The sequence below is a fragment of the Littorina saxatilis genome, linkage group LG4 (assembly GCF_037325665.1).
Source record: "Littorina saxatilis isolate snail1 linkage group LG4, US_GU_Lsax_2.0, whole genome shotgun sequence".
NCBI lineage: Eukaryota > Metazoa > Mollusca > Gastropoda > Littorinimorpha > Littorinidae > Littorina > Littorina saxatilis.
The window spans coordinates 32,283,466-32,301,374 of record NC_090248.1 but is presented as its reverse complement, the minus strand read 5'-3'; the positions used below and the strand labels follow the sequence as shown (position 1 = coordinate 32,301,374).

The 17,909-nt window shown below is 41.9% G+C and overlaps 2 protein-coding genes across 3 annotated transcripts; one reads left to right on the top strand and one right to left on the bottom strand.

Moving 5' to 3' along the window:
* Nucleotides 1-537: 537 nt before the first annotated feature.
* On the bottom strand, nt 538-10,529 carry LOC138964519 (mitochondrial-processing peptidase subunit beta-like). Its single transcript, XM_070336500.1, has 12 exons — nt 10,427-10,529; nt 9,254-9,409; nt 7,305-7,391; nt 6,859-6,988; nt 6,122-6,320; nt 4,787-4,866; nt 4,289-4,401; nt 3,070-3,308; nt 2,619-2,684; nt 1,934-2,050; nt 1,246-1,379; nt 538-835 (listed from the first exon to the last, which is right to left on the bottom strand). The coding sequence occupies exons 1-12, from the start codon at nt 10,514-10,516 to the stop codon at nt 771-773; spliced, it is 1,476 nt and encodes a 491-aa protein (XP_070192601.1). The 5' UTR covers nt 10,517-10,529; the 3' UTR covers nt 538-770.
* Nucleotides 10,530-10,715: 186 nt separating this feature from the next.
* LOC138964518 (N-acyl-phosphatidylethanolamine-hydrolyzing phospholipase D-like) lies at nt 10,716-15,792 on the top strand. Of its 2 annotated transcripts, XM_070336497.1 has the most exons (7): nt 10,716-10,828; nt 11,060-11,167; nt 11,846-12,083; nt 12,667-13,155; nt 13,755-13,903; nt 14,296-14,410; nt 14,652-15,792. In XM_070336497.1, exons 2-7 carry the CDS (start codon nt 11,115-11,117, stop codon nt 14,814-14,816), a joined length of 1,209 nt encoding a protein of 402 aa, XP_070192598.1. In that variant the 5' UTR covers nt 10,716-10,828; nt 11,060-11,114; the 3' UTR covers nt 14,817-15,792. The 2 variants fall into 2 exon arrangements, with proteins under 2 accessions (XP_070192598.1, XP_070192599.1); XM_070336498.1 differs by lacking the exon at nt 11,060-11,167 and having other exon boundaries at nt 10,723-10,828.
* Nucleotides 15,793-17,909: the final 2,117 nt, after the last annotated feature.

The following is a 17,909-nucleotide window of genomic DNA, read 5'->3' as shown; positions in this document are numbered from 1 at the left end:
GTCCGTGTCTTTCTTTATTTGGTGTTTAACGTCGTTTTCAACCATTCAAGGTTATATCGCGACGGGGAAAGGGGGGAGATGGGATAGAGCCACTTGTTAATTGTTTCTTGTTCACAAAAGCACTAATAAAAAATTGCTCCAGGGGCTTGCAACGTAGTACAATATATGACCTTACTGGGAGAATGCAAGTTTCCAGTACAAAGGACTTAACATTTCTTACATACTGCTTGACTAAAATCTTTACAAACATTGACTATATTCTATACAAGAAACATTTAACAAGGGTAAAAGGAGAAACAGAACCGTTAGTCGCCTCTTACGACATGCTGGGTAGCATCGGGTAAATTCTTTCTCGTCCCAACCAATATGGGACTCCCCCTAACCCACGGGGGGTGTTGTCTGTGTCAAAATGTACGCTAAAGGTATGAAATCCAAGAGAGAACAAAACACTCAAAACTATGCATGGAACATTTAAATATTTAATTTCAGTTCAGTCACAAAAAGTCTTTCAAACAGTCAAGCATTCAACTAAAAATGTCTTTTTTTTCTTTACACAATTCCTACTGTACATCTCACTTTTGTAAGATCACCATCACTCTCACTCAGCCTGGTTTGTCTGTCCCACATCACAACTTCTTTTAGTTCAAGTTATTCTCCGTCTCTGGAAGAAACACGGGCTCTGCTGTCTGTTGATGTGAGCCAGGATGAGCGACGTGCCCTGTGCAGGCAGCCACTAAAGACCTATCAACTGCAAACGCTAAATGTGTTGTCTATAATCGCAGCCAGTACATGGCTGATCGTATTCTGTTGTAGTCGGGCAGCTGCTCGACGGGGCCTGGTGACAGACAGAAAAAAACATACTGAAGTTTTCATTTGGAGAGTGATAACATGAAATCTTGACATTAAGAAAAGTCTACCCACCCCAGTCGTGTACAACAAATAAAAATTCCTAATCTTTCCCTTCAAAAAAAATCAAATGCTTGAAAATAAGGACACAGAAAGCTCTGTGGTGAAATGAAAAACTAAACATAGAATGTACGTGTTTTAAAAAAAGCAAAGGTAGAAGCAAAGACTGGTAAGAAAAATAAAGTAAAACATCAACAATGTTTTCATCCATTTATGACAAGTTAATTTTAAAATTTCAGTACCAGCATTGCTGGTCACTACATCGTCACTTCTATCTTTTCTATCTATGATTAGTGTCGTCAATACCCCATCTAGTAGGGGAAACAAGAGTGTGCTTACCAACACCGGCGACGGCAGGACACCTGTCATAGATGTACTTGGTGCAGACGTCACGCACCACCTTGGCGTTCACGGCCTCTATGCGGGCCTCCAGCTCAGGCAGGGGGATACGACGGCCATAGCACAGCATTTGTCTGCACACACAAACACACAACATCCAGCATCAAACAAAACATTAATAGAGTCTAGCTTTACATACTCTCCAGCTGTCTAATAACATGCAGAAAGAAAAAGTTCATTAATTTGAGTACACCCAATGCTGCCGCCCAAGCCTGCATCAGCACAGTTGTCTCCCTTTATGCACATCCCCACAAGTATTGTACCCATGTGCTATCGAGGTTCCATGACATCTACTAATTCCTCACATGAACGCTCAGCTCCAAAATTGGTTGCATCTATCAAACTAAAACACTTTATTACAGAAGGATAATAGCGTTAGGTCCATATGGTCCTTTGTTACAGCTAGTCCTTATGACAACACACACACAAAACGAAGAGCGAAAATGAAGAAAGAAAAAATCTATCACACAACTTTATTTCTGTTCCAACATAAGCGCAACAATAGGATTACACCAGCAGATTTAATTTCTGTTCCTACATACACATGTACAATCAGGCAATAAAATTATATTGTATTGTTGTATAATTTCTTAGCAACCTGTACAGAGATCACACACTCTTATCATACCTGCCAACATCCTCGGCAATGGGAGTGGAGCCATCAAGCTGGAGAAGCATGTTGGTCTTCAGCAAGTTCTTGGCACGCGTCACCTCAAACTCTGTCACACTGGAGCACAGTCGCATCCTGCACAACAACACTCAACCACGTCAGCACAGGCACACCGTGCTTTCATTCAAGTCCTAGTTCAACTCATTGTCTCCCAGGTACGGATATATCCGTACCCACTCATATGGCTCTATCTCACCAGGTACGGATATATCCGCTCAGACTGTTAGCTTTAGTCGCTTCCTGTAACGTCGATCTAACGCCTGCATTCCAGCGTGTTGATACACAGTAGCTACACAGCTACTACGATTCTGAGTGACCTGCTGCAGCACAGCTGGTCAAGGCTAAAAAATCCGTGGTCAACATAGGTGGAGTAGAAAGTGTTAAACACTTCTCAATGTGTCACATTGATAACAAAACACTTTTTCCTGAAGCAATTTTCCTTTTTATTTTTTAATAACAATAAAATCTTGTTTTGAACAAAAAAACCTGGCCATTTCTCACTGAGCTCTTATCTAAATGTTCACTTTTATATAACATAAGCATGCTGGAAAATAACTAAGCGAAGTATGACAGTTTACATTATATTCTTCAGTAGAACTGCAACTGAGATGTAAAACACTGCTAAAAGGGGCAGCACACTCACCATTCTGCCTGAACCACGTGCATCATGTCTTCAATGGTCATTGCATCTGACACAAAGTACAGACCCCTGGAAGGGACAGAAAGCACAAATAACAGTCAGTTTAAACATGTATCCTCTGCATGTCAAAGTAAAGCCCAGTCCAACAAGTATCAGTAATGCAGACTGCCAAAAAATCTCCCCAAGTTTTTTTACCACTGTACACTTTGACCTCCACCTGCTCAGCTCAAAACTCAATTTCTTAAACAGAATTGATGAAATTGTATTAAAGCTTGAAAGCATCCCCCCCCCCCCCCCCCCCCCCCAAATCTGGTCCAAACATGGAATCTCAATGAATGATCTACAGAGCTTTACAAATGCCAGAAACATGCAAGTCAGCAAAAAAATCGACCACCTCCTAAAAGCATCGACAGTACAAGACGCACAATAAAAGCCCCCCCTCCTCCCCCCTCACCAGAGGCCAGTGTCGGTGTAGCACGTGTTGAAGCTCTGGAAGCTGTGGCACAGACCAGATTCAGCGGAGGCAGCGGCCAGAGGAGAGGCGTGGTTGGCACCCCCGCCATACGATCGGTCCCAGGAGCCGATCAAGGTGTTGGCCACCATCAGGGCGATGTTGTCAGGGTTCTGCCAGCCGCAGCCCTCCACAGCAATGGCCACGTGCGCCAGCGGCATGCTGTCGTCGCGCACACGGATCTGAACAGAATATGTAACTTGTGTAACTCTTGTCATTGTAAGGGGACATCTTGCTTTTACAAACACGCCTGACCTGTGTGACTTGTGGATGTCAGAAAATGTTCAGTAGCTTTTCTCAGCGTAAAGAAAAGGTGTCTTAATAATTTCTTGTGGTCAGATTTTTGTTACCCATAACTATTAAGGTTTTTAAATTTTTTTTTACTAGATCTTATATAACGAATTAAAAAAAGACAACATTTGCTGAAACTTCTACTCACACAAAATTTACACAAGAAGAGCAAACGCTCGATCGAGTCACTTTCGCAGTTCTGAATATTATATGAGGCATCAGATGGACAGGAAGAAATTGCTATTCACAACACAATGAGTCACGTTCACATAAAATTTGAGCCCGGTCACTTTTATAGTTTCCGAGAAAAGCCCAACGTTAAGTTGTGTGTTGCCGAACAGAAAAGGCTAGTTATCTCCCTTGTTTTTCTGATAACGTTCGTAAAAGGCTACAGATGTAAATACTTTGATGTAAAGAATAATCCTACAAAGTTTCAATCACATCCGATGAACTTTGTCAAAGATATAAAATGTCTAATTTTTCCTTTGACGCTGACCTGTGACCTTGAAAAAGGTCAAAGGTCAACGAAACCATCGTTAAAGTGTAGAGGTCATTGGAGGTCACGACTAAACAAAATATGAGCCCGATCGCTTTGATAGTTTCCGAGAAAAGTCCAACGTTAAGGTGGTGTCTACGGACGGCCGGCCGGACGGCCGGCCGGCCGGCCGGCCGGACAGACTAACACTGACCGATTACATAGAGTCACATTTTCTCAAGTGACTCAAAAACTGTCTTTTGTGAAGAACTGTACTTTCAATCTTACTTATCCCGTGTAAACAGCCTCTCTTCATTCAGAAATCACTGAACTTATCAAAAGCAATATTCTCGTTGTAAACTATACTACAGACAGTAGAAATCTTTACCGGCTGACCTCGCTACCGGTGAACCTGCAATGGGGCAGCACAGGGATCTCGCCTTCATAGCCAGCGCTCAGTCCTCCAAAGTGTTTGCTGGCCAGACCAGCCAGCTCCTCATGGTTCACACCTACACAACATGTTATCCAGTCACAACAACAGGCACAACAAACTGATAAAGATAAACACACAGCAGTCAATTTTGTAGACAAAGGGAAAGAAAACAAGGTTTCAAAGACAAGCAGACCCTACGGAGCAAAGAAACCTTCATACCAAGCAATTCATACTTGGCCCTATTGATTTGAATGAATGTCTTTTTAACCGCAATATCAGAATTTAATTTCCAACCTTGGGTAATAAAATATTCTGTATTCTGGAATGGTCTGTAAAATACACACAGATGCCTGTTTACGACCAAACTAATTTGACTGTGCGGACACAGACCATCAGCATTACAAAACTATTTCTGATTCAACGACAGACTAGTGACAGTTTGAAGACTTGCTATAATTTACCTCCTGCAGCAGCCAACACGATGCGGGGACCCTTGTAGTGTGTACCAATGTACTCCAGCAGGTCATTACGGTTGATGGACCTGCAAACACACACCACAAAATATTCTGACCCTGTGAACAAAAACTCTTCAGTGCAACATCAGGTAGACAATAATTTAAAGAAAGAACAAGAAGGGCAAAGCCCATACGACTAACATGCTTGACCTTGACCTTTACATGACCTTGACCTTCAGGGTCAAGGTCAAATAACTAAACCTAGCAATGACATCATACACTAAGAACTGCTTTACACATTTTTCCTACCAAAATACATGTGACCTTGACCCAAGGTCAAGGTCATCCAAGGTCATGCAACACAAAGCTGTTAATTCAAGACATAGGAAGTACAATGGTGCTTATTGGCTCTTTCTACCATGAGATATGGTCACTTTTAGTGGTTCACTACCTTATTTTGGTCACATTTCATAAGGGTCAAAGTAACCTTGATCATATGTGACCAAATGTGTCTCATGATGAAAGCATAACATGTGCCCCACATAATTTTTAAGTTTGAAACAGTTATCTTCCATAGTTCAGGGTCAAGGTCACTTCAAAATATGTATACAATCCAACTTTGAAGAGCTCCTGTGACCTTGACCTTGAAGCAAGGTAAACCAAACTGGTATCAAAAGATGGGGCTTACTTTGCCCTATATATCATATATAGGTGAGGTATTCAATCTCAAAAACTTCAGAGAAAATGGGAAAAATGTGAAAAATAGCTGTTTTTTAGACAACATTTATGGCCCCTGCGACCTTGACCTTGAAGCAAGGTCAAGATGCTATGTATGTTTTTTGGGGCCTTGTCATCATACACCATCTTGCCAAATTTTGTACTGATAGACTGAATAGTGTCCAAGAAATATCCAACGTTAAAGTTTTCCGGACGGACGTCCGGACGACTCGGGTGAGTACATAGACTCACTTTTGCTTCGCATGTGAGTCAAAAAAACGAACACACATGCCAGTATCTAGGGTCCGAGGAGAAAACATCCACACCTACACACACAGCCATGAGACAGATCCACACACATGTACGCAAACACCACATAATGGATGTTAACAAACTCACAAGAAGGATTGATGGCCAACAACACAAGCATACAAGTTTACTAAGGAAAACACAAGTATATTTGCAGAAAAATTGCCCTTTAGAGCGACTGTGTGCTTGAAAGTCATGCTCAAACGATTAAACACGTACAAACTTGCATGCTCAACGTCATACTGTGCCTACCCAACAGACACACATTTTCCCACCATTTCTCAGAACACACACATCAATGCACAACACACTCACTGGATGTTCTGGGTGGGCCCAAGGATGGTGCGACCAAGGGCGGTACCCTGGAAGGCGGTGGCGTGCAGGTGGTCAAAGACAACCTCCTGGAGATTGGTCTCCACCTCCTGCATCTCTCGCAGGATGACGCCACGCTCTCGCTCAATCTCCTGCTCTCCCAGCAGGCTGTTCTGGATGATGTCGGACAGGATGTCCACAGCTGTATGTGTACATAGCAGTAAGAGACAGGTTAGCCAGGTGTATTTTCACACAACTCACATTTAAACCACCAACAATATCAGAATATGCAATGGCAAGGTGTAACTTGAAGCTCTGCCTTCACACCCATGTGTGTGCATAGACAGGTTTACACACAACTCGTATTTATATGTTCTGTCTTTACTTATCATACATGGTTTGTGATTTAAAGCTTTCTGCTGTGCTTAGCTATATAACCAGCCAATAATAACCAAACCATTGAAATACCTCTTGATGACAGTGACAAATAACTTTTAAATCTAATTATACCTTTATTCAAATATGCGAGTATTAAACGTGTAAACATTTACATGGAACATATTCTTACGATTGTAATATTCATCTCTTTACTACATCAGCAATCAAATACATTATTAGCATTTGCAGGCAAACATGTGCAAGTATAAGTGGAATACTATTCCTGTTGTTTCTTAAATCATACTGCACACCAAATTTCGTCTTAATTAAGGATGAGATTTTCCCTACAAAAATGCACCTACCCTTGGGCAGATCTTTCTGGAAACACTTGGCATAGTACACTGTCTGCTCCCGTGAAGTATAGGCGTTCAGGTGAGCTCCCATGTTCTCCACTTCAAGTTCGAGGTCTGTCTGGCTGCGTGTCTTGGTGCCCTGGGACACACAGAAACCAGTAAAGCGATTAAATAATAGCATAAACGGCAAAGTCTTAAACACACACTCCTGTCAAGCAGACATACACATTCATCCAAGAGTTTCCCCTCTCTTAAACATCTGTGAAAATGTTTATCATTGGAATGGAAATATAGTCACACTTTTAATAAGCTAATTTAGTCATTAACACAAAGGTGTCTTTGTTTGAGTCACACCTGGCAGCAACAAAAGTATAGGACTGCACACATACAACTGTCTTATGAAGTTATATCATTTTATCAATCATTATGGACAACTATTATAAAACACACAATACCTTGAAGGCCATGTGCTCCAAGAAATGAGCAACACCATTGTTCTTCTCATTTTCGAAACGGCTTCCAGCATCGATCCACAGTCCAACCTGGAAAACAGTTTATAGATACATAATAGTCAAATCTCATCAAATCAAACAGATTTTTTTTTTTAACCTCCTCAAGGAAAATTAACAAACAAAAACAAAATAAGACTACATTTTTCTCCTTTGATTATGAATTCAACTCAAATCTACAGCAGTCCCTGCAATGTACGGCCCCCGGCGTGAGCGGACACCTGACATGTACGGACACATTTGCTCGGCACGGAGTGTTTTCCTTCTATATTTGCCCCCCCTTAAACGGACACCTGCAAAACGTGGACGCGGACACTCATTTTCGGTCCCAACAGCAGGTCATACCTCCAATGTACGGACAGACCATCGTCAAATTTTCACCACAACAAAATCGATAACAGAGCAGTCCGGCTCTTGGTACAAAGATCACAGCCGCAATGGTGTGATGACAGTCACTGATAACTTGAGTGCACGTGTACCCATCGTGTGTCTGTGTGTAACCTCTTTCATTGAGCCTTGACCAGTGAGTCGGTTGCCTAATCTATGAACCCTTCAGTTGTCTTGCTTTGTCAAAAGTTACGACACAGTCAACTGGTTTTGCTCTGAGTGAACAGTGCAGCTGGCCTCTCTGGCCACAGCCCCCAACAGTGCATGGCTGGAGGGAGTGAGAGAGAGAAAGGGGGGGGGGGGATGGAGGGTTAGCTGGCTAAACACTGTGGGGTGTCCGGTGTCACCGCATGTCAGCAGGAAGAGCATTGGAGAGAAATAGAGAGGTGTACTCTTCCACACAATTTCCAAGCATCAGTTGTCACGGCTTGGGGTAGGCATTAGTGAGGGAGAGTGGGAGCTGTGTTATGTACAGTGTATTTCCGACTGAAGAGTGAAAAGTCACTGCCATGCCACATGATCGGCATGCAGTCAATAAAGCCAGATAAGAAACAAATAAATTACTTGATAATGACATGCAGCTCTATCTGCTGCTATTTATTCAAACTGGTTTTCAAGCTTATTCTTGCAAAGCATCTGCACACGCTCCTCTGTGCTGTGTTTGTGTGGCTGCTTTCGTATGTCAGTGCATGGTGAGTGTGTTCACTGCCTTGAGGATTTATTTTATCTCTTCTTTTCAACACTTTTCATACAAATCCTTTTTACAGAATGTTTAAAGAAGTATTAGGAGTTTATTGTTATTGTTTAGTAGCCACAAGAAGTGATTAGCATAGACTCAATCCTGTTGTTTGTGTGTCTCTGTGTGAGTGTATGGGGGAGGGGGTGGTGTGGTCACCCCTCCCGTGACCGGACACCTGCAATGTACGGACAGTTTTGCTATGGCCCAAGGGTGTCCGTTCATGAGAGGGACTGCTGTAACAATAACTTCTCTAACCCATCTGTGTTTACAGGTCGAAGGCCTGTTTACCTTTCAACAAACCAGTTTGCTGCCTGGAAATATTTGCATACAAAGCATTACCTGTATTTACCTGAATTGACAACTTGCAGTGTGCCCTTGATGCATAAATGAATACACCACCAGGCCTGGGAATGAGTAAAAGTGGTTTGGGCGTACTGACGGGAAAATGTTGCATTTTAAGCATTTTTAAGGGCACACGGAGGCTCTTTTCTTACACAATTAGAAAAGGACTTTGTCGTATTTACGATGAAAGGCGTATCATTCCCAGGCCTGACCATACACACACATAGTTTGTTTGTTGATTTTCTTCTTCTTCTGTTGTTGTTTATTGAACGGTTGTTGCCCGTTAAAGCAAGTTACCCAAGATGTCATCTGACATCCTACAGGAAGCGAAAGGGTTACAGTCACGATCATTTGACAGGTGACATTGACTGATTGTGCCTTATCACTGCATGGTACAAGTTCTGCCAAAGTGAAGAACACAACTTACAGTGCACGTTGGGATGCCCGAGTCCTCGGTGGCTACTCGCAGGCCATTTTCCAGGTTGGATACTCTGGTCTCCGGCACGTTGAGGATGGTTTGTTCATATGTTGCTGCCCTGGTAGAGCGCCAGCGCCAAGTCATCAAAGCCCCAGTACATGGTGCCTACAACAACGTTATTAATCACATTAGGCCAAAAAAAAAAAATTGTCTGTTTCTGGTAACATGGCTAAAAAAAATAGGGTCGGTAGGTCGGGATTTTTTATTTTTATTTTTTTATTTTATTTTTTTTTTTCCCCAAATGTAGACCAATAAAACTAACTTTAAAAATCGCGCAAAGAGACTGGATTCACTATACATAGAGACAAGACACTCAACACATTTACAAATCGTCAGCGGACTTTCGTTTTCACACGTTTTTGTTGTTCATTTTCTCACCCTGTCCTTTACCACCAAAAAAACCCAAAAAATTTTGGAAAAAAAAAGTTTAGGGTCGGCGCCGAAATTTAGGGTCGGTCGGGTGACCAGAAACAGACAATTTTTTGTTGTTGGCCTTATCATCAAAGTTCTGACACATTTAAAATCATCAGATACAATATTTCTCATTCGTAGAGCGATTGTGTTTGGCATACTCCAGATATGTATATATTATATAGCCCTGTGCACTTGATGTCAAGTACAGAAAGAAGAGTAAAAATGTTGCGATTCATTCAGTATGACGACGAAGCTTGCACAGAGCTAAATCAGGAATTTGCTGTGTGCGTATTAAACGAGAATATCACATCTCAGTGTGTATGTATACAATGATAGCTGTCAACCTGTCCCCTAGGCCTTTATGGCTTATGAAACTTGGAGACAGATTTGTGCCACTGGTAGGGTAGGCACACCAGGGGAAAACTCAGTCAGTAAAAGAAATATGAGTACCAACAAAATGCATGGAACAAGCGGACCCTCCAAATGCTCAAATGATTAAAATTTGAGTTCTGTAACAATAAAGGTTCACACAATATCTACAGAATAAACTGTTCGTTTTTTTCAAGGAGCCGGCAATGGCACAGAGAGTGACCATTAAAAACGAAGCCTTTCCAATGCCCGCTACCTATATTCGTCCAGTAATATGAAAAACTGAGTGCTGTATCATCGCGCATGCCAACAATGTGGTGGTCTGACCGTTCTTATTACCTTGTGAGCGGTTGCTAGAACTTTAACAACGCTCGAAGTGACCTTCAGCAAGCTGGATGCCATGTTTGTTGAAGAAAGGACAGTGCGCATGTGTGGAGTTTTTACAAAACATGGACTCCAAGGGTACAAAGATTTGACACAGAACACATTTGATTATAGTGATTATATGCGTGTCGTTACACTGACAGGTAATTTCAAGTACTTTTATTTATTTTAAGCTAGGAAATTAATTGACGAAAACAACTGAAAATTAATTATTCGGTTCCCCAGTCTGAATGTTTTCGGTGCATGTGCACTCTTGTAGCTCAGTGCTTCTTCCGGTTTGTCTGCTCCAGTATGTATTGTTTTCTTGATCAGCGGATGATGACATTCTGACGTTGTTTCCACTTTGACTTTCGTCAGGTTAGACTTAATAGCTGTGTTCCATTTCTGTTTTCATTGTACTGGATTTGCTTACTCTTGGCCACCACTAGAAGTTTTAATGTGAAAGTGCATTCTCTTGCAAAAGACAGATTTTTCTTCATTTTGTCTTCTTTCACAGTTTCAGTTTTGTGTGTGCACAGTTTGATTTATTAACTGGTGAGCCTGCATGTATTATGATTACAGCTGATAAATTGTGTACACTCATCACAGGCAACGTAAATGTGAGCCACAGAAGTTGAGAAGTGAAAGTGTACGTGATCGCTACATGAGACAAACCAAGGCGGTAGCAATTCTCTCAGCTGCTGTGGGATCCTCTTTGTAAGCAGAGTTAATTCATCACAATGTGTGTTTGTGTGTCCGTCGGTTTGTCTGTGCTAGTGCTAGTGCTTAATTAGACTAGTGTGCTTAATACTGACAATAGATCATGGAACTGTCCAGTAACATTTTATTTTATTTTGCGTTCCTACTTTAATTGGCTCAGAATGAATAACTGTCCTCACTCTTCAGATTTCTTTCTTTCTTTATTTGGTGTTTAACGTTGTTTTCAACCACGAAGGTTATATCGCGACGGGGAAAGGGGGGGGGGGGGGGGGGGGGGAGATGGGATAGAGCCACTTGCTAATTGTTTCTTGTTCACAAAAGCACTAATCAAAAAATTGCTCCAGGGGCTTGCAACGTAGTACAATATATTACCTTACTGGCAGAATGTAAGTTTCCAGTACAAAGGACTTAACACTTCTTACATACTGCTTGACTAAAATCTTTACAAACATTGACTATATTCTATACAAGAAACAAGGGTAAAAGGAGAAACAGAATCCGTTAGTCGCCTCTTACGACATACTGGTGCTTCAGATTTGAACATTCATTATTGCTCCAATGTGAAAAATTCTCAAAACATAAATAAGTAGCTTCTCAGGTGGCTTATAAGATATAAAATCAGGATCAGAGTAGAAACTTCGTTGTTACTTTTTCTGTTGTCAATTTGTTTCACAGGATGGTATTAACCTGCAAGCTGCAGAGCAAAAGAACCACCCATTGTGAGATGTCATCCCCCTCCGAGCAGACACAACTCACACCTGCCACTATGATCAATGAGGAGGAACTCTCTAAGCCCATCTGTAAAAATGGCCGATACAGTAATCCTTGGGAAACATGGAAGGATGTCAGCCTTTTGCGCTACTTTTATTCTGTGGCTATCACCAGGAATGAGTCAAATGTGCCATCACAAAAGGTAATAAACAGGTCATCTTTTCATTGCATTGGATGATGAATTTTTTAAGGATTCTGATGAATTGAAGTTGACTTAATATTATTGCATTCTTTTTGAGATGCTTTACATTAATAGTATTCAGCTACTTGCATGTCAGGGATAGTTTCAGTCTAAAAGCTGGTAGATAATTTGTATCATATTTTCAAAGTGTGAAATACATACATGTACATTGTATCAAGAAAAAATCAGGCATAGTTCAGATTTAGCTTTATGAAAGTGATGTCAAATACTGAAAGAAGAGTTTTGCTCTTTTGAAACTTATTCTGTTTGATGACACAATTCCACGAAGCTAAATCAAGAGATTGCTTGGAAAATAGTGGGGAGAACCCCATGGCATGTCTGTGCTTGAGTGAGGTCAACATAATTACTAATATACAACAGGCATCAGCTGACTTTATTGCTCTCTTTCTTCTTCTTCTTCTGCATTCCCAGCCATGCTAAAACTTCAATCCGGTCTGAAGGGCGAAGTCTGCAGTCTGCCGCAGCGATGTTGCCAGCCCCCAGAGGCTATCTCTTTCAATAACTATGATTTTCATTTTGCCAGGAACTCGATCAGACACTGCCCATCATCAAACCAGACATCAGCCAGTTTGAGCAACCACTGCAATTAGGCGTGCGCATGATGTGGATCGGTCACGCCACAGTCGTCGCTCAACTGGACGGCTTCACGGTCATCACAGACCCGGTTTTCAGCCAGCGAGCCTCTGCCACCCAGTGGGTTGGGCCAAAGAGATACAGAGATCCGGCGTGCAGTGTTGAAGAACTGCCCAAGCTTGACGCTGTGTTGATCAGCCATAACCACTATGATCACCTCGACCATGACACTGTCGTTGCACTGAACAAACGCTTCGGCAAAGACCTGCGCTGGTTTGTACCCATGGGGTTGAAGAGCTGGATGAGGGAGGTGGGGTGTGAGAACGTGATGGAGATGACGTGGTGGGACGAACAGGAGGTGGAGGGGACGGGGGGAGTGCGCGTGGCGTGCACACCTTGTCAGCACTGGTGCAAACGAGGTGCCACGGATGATAATGAGGTTAGCAGATGATTTTCTGGACTTGTGGGATAAACAGTAGAAGGATAAGAAAACTCTGGCATTAATTTCAAAAGCTCAGATGTGACTTAGATGCAGTCTCTTTTTTATAAAATGAGTAAACCGTCTTGTCCCATGTTTTCATACCATCGCCTGTTTTCATCTCATACCTGTGTCAAAGAAATATAGCAGCTGAAGTGGAGCCTCCTTCATTTTTGAAGACAACTAATTATGCAGTTAGACCTGTGGTACTGGCATGCCAATGTCTGATAACAATAACACTAAATTCAAATAAAGCAGCTGCACCCAAATCTGCATGTATTAAAACTTCTAATGCTAAGCAGAGCCTTCACAGAAAATAATTGTACACTTTGTTATTATAATGTACAGGCCTTTAGCCTTCAGAGACCAATAATTTCACACTTCGGTCAGAAAAAGAATTTGTTAACATGTGCTACTTGTAGAATATGCAACTGCTAAAGAACGAAACGAAAATTATGGGGCTTACTGTCCGTCAGGTCTAATTGCCAATGTTGGACATGAATTAGTTTATATGATGGGACCGCTAAAGAAAACTATAATCAAAGAATATATCTATTCAGGTACTGTGGAGTAGCTGGTGTGTACTGGGACCCAAGGAATCTTTCTACTTTGCCGGCGACACAGGCTACTGTCCAGGCTTTAAGCAGATTGGTCGTAAATATGGGCCCTTTACTACTGCTGCCATTCCTATTGGTGCATATCATCCCAGGTAAAGCGAACAGTCTGAATAATTGCATGTCTATGTTTACATTAGAACAGTATATATTTTATTGTGTGTGATTCTGTTTTTACGTGTGCATATTTTTTCAGCATATGTGTCTCCGTATTTGCAGTTTGAATTTGTCAATAGATACGTTCCAGTCCTAGTAAGTACACATATGAAGCCCCAGAAACGGCTAGAATCAGACTGTTTTGTAAGCTACAAGACATAATTTAAGAGCAATTTTTGTGATCCATCTTCAGAATGTATGCCATGTCATTATTTGGGAACCACAGATTGCTCTCAAACTTTCTGTATGTATCTGTGCTCCCATGTCTCAGTAAGACATTTATTTTGTGAGATCATGGAGATAAAATTAATTTGTTTGTACTGTACACCAGATGGTTCATGAGCCCTCAGCATGTGGACCCATCCCAGGCATTGGATATCCACACAGACATCAAGTCAAAGCACTCCATCGGTATTCATTGGGGTACTTTCATTCTCACTTCCGAGGTAACAAGCATTCAGGTGTTTTTTTATCATTTTAATTCTGTGTGTGTGTGTGTGTGTGTGTGTGTGTGTGTGTGTGTGTGTGTGTGTGTATGAGTTTGAGAGAGAGCCAAGATAGACAGACATAGTCAATGCATGTGCGTTTGTGTGTGTGTGTGTGCATGTATATAGATGCATGTGAGTCCGTTTAAGTGTGTGTATCTGTCTGTACATTAATGCATTAATTCTGCCTTGTGTCTAACAGCACTACCTGGAACCACAAAAGCTGTTGAAGTCTGAAGTGGAAAAACTCGGGCTCAGTCCCAGCGCTTTTGTTACAGTCAAACACGGTGCAATAACAACATTTGGGGCTGAGAACAGTGACTCTGGGCAGCGTGAGCCTGTTACAAGTGATTCCACAGGAGTATAATCACTGCAAGGCTGCTACCTTGAAACTTGGAAACATGATTTGTGCCATATGTTGTGTGTTCAGGATGATATGTGAAGGACGGGGAAGTTCCGTTAGCTGTACTTAGAGTAAGCGGCAATTTCCAGGTTTATAGCCCTGTGTGAGCTTTGTTGTCACACTGACTGAATCTAAATGTGACAGGTAGACTACCCATAGCCCTTCACAGCAGGCTCTGCCGTTGTCTACCGGCAAAGAGCGCGAGCTATTTATAGTAGCTCGACGTATCTTCTACGTCACAAGCTAGACACCTGTGAATAGTAGAGTTCTGTTTGTGATAGGGTCCGGCTGCTGTCTTCTTGTATGCTCTTTGAAACTTTTTCGTACCTATGGCAGTTTTAATAGGGCTAATTAAATTTGCTCTAAAATTCTCAACCCTGTTTGACTGGCTTCGTCTCCAAAGGTGACTGTTGTGCTTTGTACACTCAGTTACATAAAATTTTTCACTTTTCTGTCAGTATGTAATGGCACTTTCAGGGGGCTATAATACAGAGTATGCTAAGCCAGCTATGCCACTTCATTGGTGTAGATTGTAAAAACAATTGCTGTGATGTTGATGTTAATTTTAGGCATGAATGAACAAAGATTTCCAACTGCATGACTCATAGCAATGGATATAGCTATGTATTGTTTATTTCCGCTTTATTTGGTTGTTTGTTGTTGTTTTGTAAATTATATACTTTGTCAACAACCACACTTTTTTTATTTACTTGACGCATTTGCTGCTAATCTTCAGGTGACAAGGTTACTACATGTACATATACCACCCATAGCAGATTTTCCTTTTTTTTCTGAAAGAATCCACATCGTCTGTATTTTCACTAAAAAGCCTTCTCACTGTTTTCTTCTTCTTTTTTTTAAAGCTTTGTGCAATGAACATGTGTATACCATAGTCTTGGGCAGCGACAATGAACAATAAAAATATGATTGACTAAATATATATATATAATTCTTTATAGAAACAGTTCAGTATTCTTAGTATACTTTTTACTACTCTTAATTGTGTCTGTGTGTTAGCTTGCAAATGTGGTTTTGTATAGTTTGAATTCAGTTGCAGCTCAGGGTTATTATAATGACCAGCAGCATTAATGGTCACACACTAACCTATTAGCTTACACACACACACACACACCACAAAGAAAACTAACTAACCAAGATGAGAAAATAAATAACGGTAACTGTAAGTGTAATAGTTTGGAGTTTGTATTCGGAGGCTATCGTAGGGTCACACTCTCAGCCACATCAGTATAACATCAGACGAATGTCTATCACTAAGTTTATTCATTAAAGTATAGAGCATAAGATATAAGCAGCATACAGTAGGGGAGACCGGGGCTAGTCCGCCTACTTTTATGCTTTTGGTAGCATAACTGGCGAGTTTGATGAACTAGAAGACTGATTTTTGGCTCACGTAAGTGTAGCCTATGCGATCGTAACTTTGTCTGTCTGTGCGTGCGTGCGTATGTGCATGCGTGTGTGCGTGCGTGTGTATGTCTGTGGTAGAAACTCTAACATTTGAAGACGTCACATTACATTGACGTCACATTATGACGTAAGAGGGTTAGACGTCACGCGAAGGAAGTACTGAAAGTCTCGGTCATTATTATTTTGAGCGTGCCGAGACTAGTTGGCAGTTGTGTCCCTGTAAGTAGGCTACATGCAGACAGACAGATCTAGATCTAGTCACGTATAGTGTCTCGCTTTCTTGCACAGTTTCACCTATGCTCTTTCTGTGTGTGTGTGTGTGTGTGTGTGTGTGTGTGTGTGTGTGTGTGACTGAGTTTGTGTTACTGTTTGTCGATTTCTTACGTGAGCCTTGATGGCTTCGCCTCTTGTTTATTTTACATCAAGACAAATGTGTAGCTGATATCAATGTGCAGACAGTTTTTATGTGCGCATGAACATTTGTTGTACATACTGCTTTAAGTAGACCTACCCTAACGTAGGCGAACCGTTGCCCCAAGTCGGGGTAAGTCCGCCTACAGGGTGGGGCAAGTCCGCCGCTCTCATCCCAGGGGCGGATCAGTTGCTTTGTAAGGGGGGGTGCACTTTGAATCGAAAGTGAATATGATGGGCGCAAAGCGCCCGAATTTGCTAGGGGGGTCCAGGGGCAGGCCCCCCCGGAAAAAAAAATTGCCCAAAGAAGCAAAATGGTGCCATCTGGTGCCATTTGAACTTAGAAATGGTCATAGAATCAGCTTTCCAATTTTTTTTAAATTTTGTTTTGCTGGAGGGGGGGTGCACCTGCACCCTGTGCACCCCCCCCCCCCTCGTCCGCCCCTGCATCCCATAGTATATACAAGACTAGTAGTGGGCAAGCTTTAGTGGGAAAGCTTTTTTAATTCCCTTCAATATTCAGGTTCAAAAATGCCAATGACAAAATACGAAAGAATGCAACACAAAATTACGTTAGGGGAGACCGGGGCTAGTCCGCCTACTTTTATGCTTTTGGTAGCCTAACTGGCGAGGAGACCGGGGCTAGTCCGCCTACTTTTATGCTTTTGGTAGCATAACTGGCGAGTTTGATGAACTAGAAGACTGATTTTTTATTTTACATCAAGACAAATGTGTAGCATGAACATTTGTTGTACATACTGCTCACGGCGGACATGCCCCATGACAAATAGGCGGACTTGCCCCCGCACGGGCAGGCAACTCTAGTGCCAGATAGCGAGCACAACATGGGAAGGAAGAAGCAAAACTTTCGTCAGAACTCGACCTTAATTAACGCACTTTCACTCGACACCAAGACTAAGTATTTGTTGTCAGAGCTAATGCATCAAAACCTAAGTCAACTCCACTGCATTCATGTTACAAAAATGAAGAAAAACACTTTTTGTGATCTGTACTCACGATATATGGGCGCGCAACCTCTGAACTTCTGCAGGATATAGCGGGAAGAAGGGACACCACTCTCACATGGTGTGAATGACTAAAAGGTGGCAAACGTAAGAATAAACAGACAAAGACGGATGTGCCCCGGGGGCGGACTAGCCCCGGTCTCCCCAAACAGAGCTGAGCACAGAGTGAAACTCATTAGCATAAGGATGCTGTGCT